The sequence below is a fragment of the Patagioenas fasciata genome, chromosome 17, assembly GCF_037038585.1.
Source record: "Patagioenas fasciata isolate bPatFas1 chromosome 17, bPatFas1.hap1, whole genome shotgun sequence".
NCBI lineage: Eukaryota > Metazoa > Chordata > Aves > Columbiformes > Columbidae > Patagioenas > Patagioenas fasciata.
The window spans coordinates 8767819-8782381 of NC_092536.1; the positions used below are offsets into that span (position 1 = coordinate 8767819).

Consider the following 14563-nt stretch of genomic DNA (forward strand, 5'->3'; position numbering starts at 1 on the left):
AAGCCTTCCCCACTTTGATACAATTTGAGAAGAAAAAAGGAAACATTAAATTTTTTAAAGAGTAAATTGTCAATAGCTATGCAACTTGTATTTTTGTACAATTAAAAATTACAATTGCTGGTGTTCAAAAGAAAATACTAACAAAAAATGCCAAGTCATTCTAAATGCTATTGCATGCCAAAATACACACAATTTGGTATGCAATTATATAGGCAATAGTTGGAATTACACAAGTAACCAAGGTTTTATTATTAACATGTAATTTTTTGTCATTTCTTCAGACTCACAGTACTTGCAGTAAACTCCTCTGTAAATAATTGCATCCTGTGTTTTATGAACTGAAAGTACAAGTCCCGAGGGTGAGTGTGGGCGTTTACTGAGGGCTCCAGTCCAACCCCACTGTCCCATCTTTCCCCAGCCCAAGCCTTGGCATGAGTAAGAGCAAGGAGAAGATCTGAAAGGAGGAACAGCACAGGGCATCAACCACACATGGAAGGTCCAGGCAAATCTCCCTCTTCCAAGTGCTGTCTCGAGCAGAAGCCATGTAAAGGCACAGTTTGGGCTCCACCTCACAAGAGAGAAGCCTCTGGGAACCAAAGGTGATTTTCCAATAGCTGGAACACTCGTTTGGGAGTTGTTCTGTGTCAAAGCGGAAACCCAAGGGATTAAGATCTCAGTTGTCCCATCCTAACTCATTAGGGAATATTTACCTTCTTTGATTACTCTCATAAGTAAGTGGGTCTTAGTTACTGGTTGTTTAAAGCGGAGCCTTCAGGACCACATGCTCTATTCCCAAAGCATCCGCCAGGGCACAATATCTCTTACCGCCTTTTCACCACACCTGGATGACAAACATCTCCATATCCACCAGATAAGAAATAACCTTCCTCACTATAGTCTGATACATAAAGTCGGAACAGCAGAATTAGGCTTTGAAATTTGCTGCTTCTACTTCAAGCCCAGTGAAGGGCTGTGTGTTTCAGAATTTGCCTGGTTTTCATGTAATAAGCAATATTTGCTATCACAATCAATCTGAAACAGAACACCACATACTTATTAATAAATGACAGTATCTAAATTTTGTACCATCTGCCTTTTGCTTTGTGCAAATTATGGCAGATATACTTGTCGGTCCATATCACAGAAGTACCATACTGTTCCTGGAAAACTGTTCAGATTTTTTTGCCTGGACTCTTCTTTCCCTTTCCAAAGGCCTTGCTACCCACCAGGTGCAAACTTCCCTTGATTTGAAACTTTCCCCCTGCAGACTGGACTAGATGCAATTATTTCCTGAAATATTTAATCCAGTAGTGTTAACTTTAGCCAGACAAAGTAAATCTAAGTGAGTGAAGACGAAATAGTAAAAAATTAACTCTGGTCCCTGAAGCCAAATGCCCACGGCCAGAGCAGCAGGCAGGAGACAGAGACAGGAGCCTGTGATGACAAAGACACATCACACACTGGACAACCAGCCCCTCGCCAGAGATGACCGGCTTCCTATCAGACCTGGTAAGTACTTGGTGGGGTATTTACACCTGTGACACTTTTGTACTCTACTAGTGTTTCAAAGAAAACAAAGTCATTATCTCAGTTAAAACAACAAGGCTCTTACTCACTAAAAGCATATCAGAAGTGGTTCTGCGCACCACTTTGAGGTATTACAGACATTTGCACTTCATATGGCCTGCCATCCATCTTTGTCATATTTTAATTAATATGTTAATACTTATTAAATGTCTTAATTTACTGGAAAATATTTAGTTATCTTCAAATATAATTTGCTTTGCTTAGCTGCTGGAAAAAAATAGTTTTGTTAAATATATCACTAATTACTTTGTGCAAGAGATGGCAGGCAGGGAACAGGACTGGATGTTGGCAGCTGCGACATCTTGTCAGGGATGTTTGTGTGAGTCTGCAGCATTAATAGCCTGGTAATGGCTGAGTTTTGAACCCAGAGTTGCTGCTTCACACATCAATGAGGCACCTGCAACTGGAGCAAAAACTTTTTGAGAAAGAGCTCCCATGAGCACACTTAGCCTCTCATCCAAGAAAGAGGAATATGGCAGGATATCTCTGAAAGGCTGTTGATTTTTCCTTCATTCATTGCATGTTCACTGCATCCTGCTGCCAAGACTTACGTGGAGTAAACCTAAGAGCAGTGCAGGCTGTGTATTTTGAGATCTCTAATCAACCAGGAAAAAAACAATCACAGAAACTGTCAAGGTGGGATGCCTGTTCTCAAAACTCCCACTAGATTAAGATGACTATGTTGCTTGAGACAGGCAGGTGGGGCGAGAGTTCAGAACTGAGGATGGTAATAAGTTAGAAACCATACTGTCCTCCTACAGCACAGCTTGAGCAGAACCATTGCAGAAGGGACCTCTGTCCCAAAACCTTTCCTTGCTGTTCCCTCCTCTCCATCTAGATGAAAAACAGCAGATTCCCAAGTGCTGCCACACCAACAGGAATCTGAGTGGAAATACATGCTATAAGCAACGCCAGCCTGGGCTTTTTTTTCCCCATTTCAGACTTCTTTGTAAAAATTTTCCAAAGCCTCTTTCAGGAGGCTTTGCCACAAAACTTGAGCTGAGGGATCACTGTTTCTGTAGCTAAAGGCTGCATTTTGCTTGAGTTGGATGTAGGGAAATCACAGGAGGATATATACTCCACACCAGGGCGAGCAGAGGGAACATGCCTATCTGCAAATCCCTTGAACAAATGAGATGTTTCTGGAGAATGAAAGATACATTCAAAGAACAGCTTGATGTGGCTATAAACTTAAGAAGATTTTGTTCTACCTCTGCAGGTACAGTACCAGGGTCTCTTTCAAATGATCTCTGTCCTGGGGATCGGTGGAACATTCCAAATTGGCTTTCAAATTTCTTCAATCACCTACATGTCTCAGGTAGGCAAAGATGAACTCGACACACTGGTTAGCAGTGGCACTGAGTCTACATTCCTGCTTAGGATGCTCCTGTCTGGCAGTCAGCGAGGGTTGAATCGCAGTTTGCTCCTGATTCATTCCCATTGTCATGCTATCGTGTAAAGCAGAACATGTCGAAGTGCTGAAAACAGAAGAAAAGAGACCTGCAAGTTATTGTTTCTAGAACTGCTCTCAGAAGATGCGCCGACAGGGGTGGCACCTGTCTCCCCTATAAACTGACAGCACGTGTGCCTGTTGCAGTGGTTTCATTTCATACTTTCATAGCTGCCCATCTGCACAGACAAATACAACAAGTCAAGTGAAACAGCTCTAGGAAAATGTCTGCTTGTCTCCGCTTATCACAGGTACAACTTCCATCCAAGATACTGAAGTCTAGAAGCAAGACATTTTTATCTTGTAGAGATCACCTTATGGAAAAGTGTTATTTTCAGGCTTCAGACACCAAGTTCTGAGTGAGAAAGTATTTAGGAACTATACTGAACAGGTGCTGTATAATCTGGCATTATTGCCATGCATGTGAGAGAAAACTCAAAATACATTTGCAGAACTCTACAGGGTTGTTCACACTATTTTTCAGTACAAATCCACACCTCAGTTCCTCAGATTTCAAGGACAAAACCCCCAAAGAATAAACTCCTTTTAGTGCCAAAACAAACACAGAACGCTCTATTACACTATGTCTGTTAGCTAATGCATACTCTTAGAGTCTATATTACATAGTGAGTTTAGCTGGAGCAACAAATATTTGTTCTAAATATAACAAAATATATGCACTAGAGTCACAGTTATTGTTAATAAAAATTCTTTTTTCTATCTCAGCATGTTAAGGCGTTCATTAATGAAACCTGGCTGGAGCGATATGGCTACCCCCTCCATCAGGATAACCTCCTGTTGCTATGGTCTATCATCGTGTCCATCTTTGGTATAGGAGGCCTTTTGGGTTCTTCAGGAAGCAGATACCTGACTGCCAAGTATGGCAAGTATGTGTATTTAAAGAAAATTTGTCAATTTAAACTTACTTAAGAAAATGTCAGTTGAGGTTTTGAGTGTGAGTCAGATTTTAGGCTTAGTCGTGGCTGTCATACTGCCAGCTCAACAGCAGTGTCAAGAGAATTTGCTGCTTCTTGCCGTTGTCCTGTGGCACAGGCTCATCAACTCTGGTGTCACACCAGACACAGTTACTCAGGTTGGGTCAGTCTTGGCAAGGACAAAAGGCAGCCCCCCAGCTGAAGACAAAATGGGTTTCTTGAAGGAGCTACTCAAAATATAACAGCACGGAGATGCTCCTAAGTGCTACATCACTGTGTTTCACAATGGATTTTCAAGTGCCAAAAAGTTTTAAGTCTTTCCTCCACTACAAAGCCCACAAGTTTTCCCAAACTCCCAGCTCTAGCCATGTGCCAAGGCACATCCCAAGTCCAGGGTGCCCAGTGCCAGTTGTGTGGAAGGGCTCATTTTGTCCTGGACCACATACGTATGATTTCACAAAACCAGCGAGACAACTTCACCCAAGACATCCTACATGCAAGAAGCTTAACTGCCATTTCCCTTCTGACTTACAAAAATGCTTTTTACTTTCTTGCACTTACAGAAAGAAATGTCTCCTCTGCAACAATCTGCTCATGATAGTGGCAGCGTCTATCATGGGCTGCAGTAAAACAGCTCGGTCCTTTGAGATGATTCTAATTGGACGCTTCATGTGTGGATTAAGTGCCGGTAAGTGATTTCTCCCACAGGTCAGCAGGCTCTTCCAAAATTTTACATCATTATTCAAAGTAAATAATAACCCTTCACTAAGAAAATAAAATATTCGAGTCAGTGATCTCTTGTCAGAAGGTCTATAACAGCCAGCAATAAAGTGCAAAATTACTAGTCATTTCACTGATATCGAATGAAATTCAGGTTTGCCAAATGTGCAAATATTCAGAGCTGTCAGGAATGGTTTGATACAATATGAAGCAAGACATTTTTTCTGGTGGAAAAAAGATGTAAAATATTATCTAAATTGTAGTTAACAGTACTGGAAATTATACGGTATATGGTTTAAAGCTAGTATTCTCATACAACTCCAAAGAACCAGGCTGTTCATGGCTGTGGCCATTTAATTTTTACTCCGAACATATTTCAGGAATATTCTATAAGGGTATTTGACCTGTGTCCAAGCACTAAGTCCTTGGGGTTAGTACAAAGAGCTGGGCATAATCAAACAAAATCACTCCTGGCAGACAGACCACCTGCAGCAACAACACCCTGTGTTGTTGGTATCAGTATGGTATCAGTATGCCTTCTGTTTGTCTCCTACACAAAAGTTGCTTTTCCATTCTGCTTGGATATTCACAGAGGTGTCTATTTTATCTTATTTCATTGGAAATTCATGTCTATTTTTCAAGTAATCAATTTTTTTACATTGCTTCTCTGCCATATAGTTGTATTGAAAAACTACAGCTGTGTTTTGAGAACTACGCACCCACAGCAGCTGTGATCTAGAATCTGCATCATGCCTCACGCAAACACCTAATTTTTGTTAAAGATATCTCCAGTACTTTGCCATCACAGAAAGCCAAGAGAACAACATGCTGCTTTCAAAACAGATGAAGGGGCTGTGACCATCACGTCAGGAAAAAGCTCTTGCTCCTAGACTAGTTTTCAGAATGTCTGAGTTATTAACTGCTTCACCAAGAGCTGGAAAAATTAACTCTGACTGAAATAGTAAAAATTATTGTTTGACAGTGGAAAATAAATACTTGTATCTCCCCCTAAATCATACACAAATCAACATTGAATATAGCACTGTGTATTTTAATCTACTGTGGATCTACCTTACAGCTCTCCTATAGCATCATGTCAGAAAAGGTTGAGATTATATGGGTTAACTATAAGTAAATTAAATGTTACTACAGAGTGTTCAGTTATTCAGCATTTGCACGCTCTTTTTCCTTTAAAATATGCTAAGGCTTGCAAGAGATACTACGATGAGGCTACACCTGCACCCCAAAGGGAAAACTGTACATTTCTTCAGATGAGGAAACTGCATTGTGCAAAGAAAACAGCAACCAAACACTTCTGTAGAAAGGGTTAGAAAATCTAATACTGAAAAATCTTATACATTGGCTAAGGTATGAGAAACAATTTGATGCATAAGGCACATATATTCTGTAATGCTTATCTATTTACATGCAATTTAATGAACATTATAAAGGTCTTATTTCTTCTCTCCCACAATTCCCTCCTCATCTCAAGGTCTTTGTGTTCCCCTACACCACCAATATGTTGGAGAAATTTCCCCTCAGAAGATACGCGGATTTGCAACATCTACGGCCTCTTTCTTTTGGTCACTGGGAAAAGCCATCGGGCAAATTACAGGACAAAGGTATAATTAATTTATGGATCCCCTCTACCTTTTGCTTCTTCCTCTGTTTTTCCATCCATTCATTTCTCTCCTCAAAACCAATGCAATGTACACACACGTTTTATCCCCGCCAGGGAGCTGTTGGGCAGCCAGGCCCTGTGGCCCATGCTGATGGCCTCCTGTGGACTTCCAGCACTGGTCCAGCTGGTGACTCTGCCCTTCTTCCCTGAGTCCCCACCTTATCTCCTCATGCACAAAGGAGACCAGGAAGGCTGCAAAAAAGGTAACCAAGGGCTCCAGGTTCCTCTTCCTCACTTGACTTTCAATTGTTTTGTGATGTTTACTCTCCCCATATGGAAAAAAAGGACAAAATTTGTCCTTGCTCATGTCTAAGAAAACTCTGTGAATATCTGCTAGGGGTATTCTAGTTATAGTTCCCACAGAGAACACGAAACTTGTTCTCTCTACAGCTCTGTATTACAAAACTTTGCACATTCAGCTGACAACGCCTGTGCAGTCAGCCTAAATGACAAATGGCTGTTGGCCCTGCAGGACTCCGCAGGGCACCCCTTGGCTCTGGTTGTTGGCTGTGTACCCTGCTCATACCCTGAGAGAAGACAAAAGGGAGACAAGTGAACCCATGGCCAGGGAGGGAGTCCTTGTGCACCCCACTAGCCCCTCTGTCAGAATAGGTCCCTCTGTGCAGGAGGGGAGAAGGGCTCTGGAACACATTCTATGATATCTGTGCCTCAGACCACAGCCATGCATGCTGCCCTGCCAGACACTCACATCACCTACTCAACAAACTCCTTAGGCAACAGAGACGAATTAACATGGCAGGTCTCACTCTCCTTCTCCTTCACAGCCATAAGGCAGCTTTGGGGTGAAGGCCATCACCAAGCAGAGATTGATGACATCATGAGAGAGAAGGCAACAATGAAAAACATCAAGATCTTGAGTGTCCTGGAGCTAATGAAAGAACCAGCTTTCCGTTGGCAGCTGTACATGATAGTTACTCTGACCGCCACAATTCAGCTATGTGGCATCACTGCAGTTGAGTGTATTTCCCCCTTAAAGTCTCAAAACACTTATTGACAACCTTAAAAGAGACATTGTGGCTCTCAGGAGCTATTTTCATTTTCCTCAGGCTTCTCAGGTCACAACTTACTGTCTGCTAGCCCTGTTGCAGGGCGGCAGCAGTCTGCAAAGTTTGGCTGGGCTTTTCATGTGACATCCCTTTGCCCAGCTCTTGGTCCATGCTGGAGTTACCTTCCTTGGTAGTCACGTTTATTTAACAACCATTTTTGGAATCCATCACAAGGCCCCAGAACCTGCTTTTACAAATGAGCCCACCCTATACTGGCAAAATCTGCAATGCAGTTTTACGTTACTGCTCCCTGCAACTGCTGCTGTTTAGCCTCTGACTCTTGGCACCCCAAGATGCTGGGATGACAGTGTGTTTACTCAGGCTTTAAAGACAATCAATGAGTGTGCTCACTGTTCTGGCACCTTCTGCAGGTCTCCCCCTCTTCCTCACAGCTGAACTTTTTTGGGATCATTTTGAAGCCACAGCTTTGCAATTGCCTGCATGATTCTTCTAACAGCATGATGCAGTAATATCTGTCAAGGAAATACACAGCTGAGTCTCACACAGCTTAAACTGGAGTCTTTATCATCTCAGCATATCTCCAAACAGTAGCAGAGATCCTTGAGAAGATGCTTGTTTTACCCTCTCACGCTCCATAACTCATGCTCTTCTTTCTTGAGAACATCCTACAATGATGTTTTTGGATGGGATCCAGAAGAGATGATGTACCTGGCTGTTTCTGAAAGCATCTAAATCAGGACTCTGCAAACCTAATTACAATGCAGCAGCTGGAGGTCCTTTTATCCCAACATATTGTCTTTTATGAAATTAATTAATTAATTACATTTAAAAATGTATTTGTCAGCCAGTAAAGTGAATACTACTAAAAAGAGTGCAGAATTGTAGCTCACTCCAAAGCTGAGCCGCATGCTTCTTGGTTAGCAGTTCCTGTCTAGGGTAGTGTCACACATATATGGGGAAGAAATCCATTATTTTGTTCTCTTACTGTTTTATGTTTTTCTCTTTGGTTTTTGTTTTTCTGTGTGTGGTTTTTTTCAGGTTTATTTTTACACTTTTGAAGTCCTCCAGGCTGCCGGCTTTGATGAAAGAATGATCTCCTATTTGACCCTCTCTGTCGGGCTCTCTGAACTCGTAGCTACTGTACTCTGTGTAAGTCACATTCCTAGGGAAATGGGTAACAATTTGCTCTTCTGGCACTGACACCAGTGTGACTGCTGTTCCTCAGAGCTCCATCATTGAGCGACTGGGAAGGAAAGTGCTCCTGAGAGGAGGCTACTCAATCATGTGTTCACTGCTAGCTGGGATCACCGTGACTCTCTCCCTACAGGTAAGGAAACTCTTTTAATGGCAGATTTCTCTATTTGTTCTATTTCTAACCTCTGCTCACATTTAGGACCATACTCCTGAGAAAGGAAAGTGAGCCTTAGAAGCGCTGAAATAACTCCTTCATTAACAGCTTACCCTCTGGAGGGTGAACATCCTAAAGATCCAGCTTGTCTATACATATGATTAAACCCTCTCTCAGCAAGTGCTCTGTTGTGTTCCTGTCTCCCTTCCAACGTGATCCCAGGAGCTCAGTGAGGAGCAGAGAAAACACTGGAAGACTGGCACTGACTCCTGATTCCATCACACACTGGGCAGCACAGATCAGAAGGCAGTCCTAGAAAAACGGCCCTTTCTATTTGTGCAGTTTTTAACAAGTAACAACAAAACCCCACAGTCTTTGCATTAGGTTGTTTAAAATTTATCTTTGCTGCAGAAGATACTGGGAATGCACACATCTATTCACAGACTGGAGTCCAGTTCACCTCTATCACACTGTCCTTGCGGCAGCTTGTTTAAAAGCAGGTCTCCTGGGCTACCAGTATCATCCAAGAGCTCCTCTATAGATACTACTGCAAAATTAACCTTGAAGCAAGGTGGCAGCAGACTTCCATTTTTGTTTCATTCATGAAGGATCTCAAACCTAGGAGAGAGAAATCTTTTTTCCTAAAGCATTGAGTCTCATATCTTCTTGACTAAGATCTGGGAAAGTTCCTTTACAGTATCAGTTATTAAACCCATCACTTAACAAAAGTGAAGAAAGATATGACTTGGTCTCTTCATATCTCCAAGGGCTGAGAGAAGCACCATGGGGTCAAGAAGAAAGGATAGGGCGGAAAAGTATCATTCAGACTTCCTTTAACTGAAGGCTTCCAAGCCTGACAGCTGCTCTACACCAGCCAACCTGCTTCTCTGCTCAGCTAACAAAAATCTCACTGCTCCATCCACAGGAAAAAGCACATTTCTCTGCCAATTCCCTTACACCGCACATTTTTTCTTGAGGTGACAGTGTGGGGAAACAAGCAGCATTTCTCACCTATGGTTATTAACAGATTGCAGCCAGAAGTTTGTTATGTTGTTTGGTTGTTTTTCCCCAGGACTGGTATTTCTGGATGCCATACTGCAGCCTTTGCCTGATTATCTTGTTTGTAGTTGTGTTTGGAGCTGGACCAGGTAAGTACTCATTCAAAAGAAATAAAGTAGTTGAGTCATGTGAGCTTATTAATATGGCTAGGAAAATACTGCATAATATTTATCATAAGTCAATTAATTTAACCTAATCTTGTAGTCATTTAAATATTGCGGGTCCAATCATTGCCCATAAACTTCAATGCCATCAGGTTTGAATTTTGCTAACAGAAGGAAAGGAACACAGCAAAAAGTGGAAAAATACAGCAAAAGTAGAGCAAAAGCAGATGGGTAAAATATTTTTTTAAAATAAAAAGACCAATAAAAGCAAGAGTTCTTTTAAATTCAGTGTTGTATAATGTCACATCTTATCCCACATGGACAGCAGTGCAGAAGACCTACTTTGGAGTAATTATTTTCCTAGAATATACTACCTGCTCATCTTTAAAAACTTTTCATTTTTCAAGTCTACTTATTTTTTAAATATTTGCCTTCTCCTATGGCAGAGTTGCATTATTTTTCAAACTCAAAGTTGTCGAAGTCCTGTGACTTCAAACGTAACTGAAATGCCAAGGAAGTGAATCTGGGAAGATCACTCATTTGTGATCCAGCAGCATCGTGCTGGGAATTCCTGTTAGTAACAATAATTGTCACTCCATTCTTACACAGCTTCTTTCATGAGAAGATGTCAGATTTTCTCAAGTGTTAACTATCTAATTCTTCAACGTCCCAAATAAATATATTTGAATATTTTGCCACTTCAATAAGGTGATATCTAGAAGTTGCCACAAACATTTTATTTTCTGAAAAAGAGCAACATACACAAGTGTTTTGAATGTCAGTCCATGATAGTAGCTGACTGTGTAACAGTAACACTCAATCCAAATGTTTAAATCAAACACATTGACAAGCAATAATTCTTATTCTTCTTTCCTTTCAGCTGGTGCCACGGTTTCCATTAGATCTGAAATTTTCCAGCTCTCATGCAGACCACCCGCCTTTGTGATCGGCGCGGTTGTCAACTGGCTGGGCGTCTTTGTGATCGCAACAACCTTCCCATTCATTGTGGTGAGTGACTTTCCCCGGGACATCGAGCTCAAGTCAGCCCTGAGAGCAGGGAGGAGAGTGGCGGGAGGTGACAGTGCCATGCCGAGTCACAGTGAGCTCAGCACCTGCTCTCCTAAGGCCACTTTTGCAACTGAAGGGCCATGATCTGCCCAAGATATTTATTCGGACTGAAATATTTGTCAAAGGTCAAAATGCAAAGAACTCCTTATCAGATCCAAAGTACTTTGGGACCCAAATACAAAAACTGTGCCAAAAAAGTGACAATGCAAAAGACATGCTCATCTCACTCTCCTTCTCACTTTGCTCTTCCCTGCAGGAAAGACTCAAGCACTTCTGCTTCCTCATCTTTATGGTGGTACTTTTCACTTCGGTGATAATTATCCACCTGTTCCTTCCAGAAACAAAAGGGAAATCAATTGCGGAAATCACAGAAGAATTTAATAAGCTAAACTTTAAAAAGAAGCATATTCCGACAATTTCAAAACATGTCACAGAGGATTATGCCTTCTGCACCAGGCTTTGATGGGCCATTAGGAGGAGTCAGACTTTCTTGAAAAGGAAAAAAAACCAGACATTTGTTGTTTTCTGACTAGTGAATTGGTCCAAATGGACTGTCAGATTTCATACCTGTCACTTACAAGGTTCCCAGTTTGCCAAACCAGCACCTTTGACAAGCACTCCACTCTGAGCAGCTTAAAAAAGGAATGGTGGCCGACACTAACAGGACAGATTCCTGTGAATCACGAGCATTTTGGCTTAACTCACTGATGTGTAAATCTCAGCTGAGCAACTAATACACACTGAAACTACATGAAGAATTCATAAACACTCTGCTGACCACAGAGAAAGGCAAGACTTGTGATCCCCTCTTTCTATGATTTCTGAGTGTGTTTTTACAACCCTGAAATGGGAACAGTGAAGTTCTTGGCTTGCTGTCTCTGGCCAGGGTTCAAGCCATAACAGATTAAAGAAAAAATTTAGTGGCATAGGAGAGAAATTCTTTGTTTCTCTAGACTTGACTGAATAATCAAACCTTGCCAAGTTCCCATGCAAATACCATGTCCTTGTGTTGTATCAAGTTTGACAGACTCCAGTCCTTTTGGATTGAAGTTTTCCCTGTCAGCAGCCATCCTTGCTTCGATGCAAATTTAATTTCTTGCTGAATTTTTGCATGTTTCCCTCTGTTCATGAGAGGCTCTCACAGTCCTAGTAGCAAAACAATACTATTAGGAAGAACATGAACAAAGCTAAGGCTCAAAGTAGAGCATACTATACAAATCAAAACCCAAACTCTCGACTTGCACAGTAAAAGAAGTGGTTTTCTCTCTTATGTCGCTTTGGCTGTCATATTCAACTCAGATAAGGTTATTCAAAATATTAATTCAATTCTTCGTCTTAACTGCTGCTTATTTTTAATTGGAAATGTTAAACATAAATTAAAATGTCAGATTGCCTTGTAATAAAGCTTCTGGCATCAACAAATGTTTGTTTCCCAACATCATTATCTCCCTTAAGAAAAAAAGTTACTGGTGTGCCTACCTTTCCATGATTGGTGTTTGTCATTATTTCTGTATTGAGGGACACTTAAGATTTCTCACTAAAAGATAATCTACAAAACACGAAGTGTCCTTAAAGTCAGAAAAGCTCGATAATTTTGTAGTGTTCCACACATATATAACATGACCAAAAACCACGAGTCATTTGGAGACAACTATCAATATAGAAAGGAAATCTAAACTTTGCAAAACAGAATTCTCTTTTCCTAACCAGTCATTCTGACATCCTTCATTCCATTACAACAACACCCTAGTCTTTGCAAACATAAGCAGAGTGGTATCGTGTAGCATTGCCAGCATGGCTCGCTAGTGAGATCTCTGATCTCAGTTATTCATTAGATGTTATTCAGAAAGCTTTCTCCATAAGATCCCCACCAAGAAGCGAGCAGGTGCCCTATGGAACATAAATGTGACAACGAAGCGGAACAGCTATTTGGAGCACAGGTCAACCTTTTCTTGTGCTCAGTGGAGCAAGAGCTGTATTCTGCCAACGGTCTGCTCATGGCATGAAACAGCAAAAAAGTATGGTTCAAACACACAGGGGAGGTGACAGAGACAAAGAGGACAGTCATTCAGAAGTTTCAGGAACACTAGATGTACGTTTTCTTTCAGAGACATCAGCTGATAGGTAAGATGTGTCTCAGGTATTGACTCTGAGGCAAATATAAACACTTAAAAACTCGCTCAGTGAACTGCAGTCAGCTAGACACCAAAACAATAGGTCTGGTCTAGCTGGCCTCTATTAGGGAAGGCTTTGCATGGCTTTGCACGTGTGTGTCACAGGGGACTGTAAAATTGGATGATAAATTACTAAATTGCCTGATGTTGTGAGATTCACTGTCCTGATCACAGTTATGACTAAAGGTTATCTGTAGCTACTTGTTAACACTAATCATGAAACTGTGTGTCTAACAAAGGGGGCCTCAGCACAGTGTAAGTAATCAGAGCACAGGAGCAGCACAGTAACTAATCAACATGAATGCAACAGACATCAAGGGCATTACAGGAGAAAGACTCTTAACCTACAAAAAGCAGGAGTCCTAAATGAAAGTACAAGAGCAAAGAGTAAAAGTTACAACGTGTGTAAACTGTACTAAACAGAAGTGGTGAAGTAGAACATAAGAAAATAGGTGCAACAGGCTTCATTTGCGAAGCAAAGCCCCATGGTGGTAGCTACACATCATTGCGTGCTTGTGTCTTCCCTCAAGATCATCCAAGCAAGGCAGATACTAGCAGCTAACACGGCATTTCCTTCCTTTGTCAGACGCACATTATGTTGTTTCAACTTTGCATGATTTACAGAAAAGGAAATTAATTCCTAGCATCAAAGGGACAGTCTCATTTGTGCTCTAACAACAGTTTATCTGCTGGAGAACCTCAGCTGGAAAAAAACTCTCCATGGACTCTCAGCACACATCAACAACAGAGTCAGCTTCATGATGGGGTCACATAACGATGGGACAAATGGCCGGGTGGTGCTACATGCTACATTTCAGACATTAGCTAGAGAATCTGGACATTTCTTACAGGTGATGTGTTTTCTAATACATACGACTGCTTGCATCAAATAAGTCATTTATGATTTCTTTGTCCTCTTCTTCTTTAACTGAAGTGTAAATGGCAAATGATAAACAAGCCTTTTACCAACTTAATGCATACAAAACCTTCTTAATTATTAAATAAATAAAGTTAAAGCCTGAGGATTTTCTGTCTGAGGGAAGAGACATCAATCCAGCTATGGAGGTTACAGAGCAGCTTCAAAGTAATCATTTTGTCATCACAGACACAGCAATAAATATGTTGGCTGATGGAAATACCAGAAAAAACTGTGCATGACATTGAATCTTTCCCAGCAAAGGAAAATAAGCTACTATTACATATTTAGCTGGTCAAGCCTGATCCGTCATTATAGAATAGTTAAGCTTGCACCTCATCCCAAACTGATGAAGCATTTCAACTGCTTTAAGTAATGATTAAGTTATGACATGCTCCAGTTGCTGTCACATGAAGCGAGAATAGCTGTTTCCCATTTTATGTCGAAGTCCTATGGTTCACTGTCCAAGCCTCAATTAAGATCCGCAACAGAT

The 14563-nt window shown here is 41.2% G+C and overlaps 1 protein-coding gene across 1 annotated transcript; it reads left to right on the forward strand.

Moving 5' to 3' along the window:
• Positions 1-1398: 1398 nt before the first annotated feature.
• LOC136109101 (solute carrier family 2, facilitated glucose transporter member 11-like) lies at positions 1399-12402 on the forward strand. The gene is made up of 12 exons (XM_065851499.2): positions 1399-1509; positions 2807-2905; positions 3764-3924; positions 4536-4660; positions 6185-6314; positions 6428-6576; positions 7159-7346; positions 8440-8550; positions 8627-8728; positions 9822-9897; positions 10793-10920; positions 11237-12402. Exons 1-12 carry the CDS (start codon positions 1486-1488, stop codon positions 11441-11443), a joined length of 1500 nt encoding a protein of 499 aa, XP_065707571.1. The 5' UTR covers positions 1399-1485; the 3' UTR covers positions 11444-12402.
• The last annotated feature ends 2161 nt before the right edge of the window (positions 12403-14563 follow it).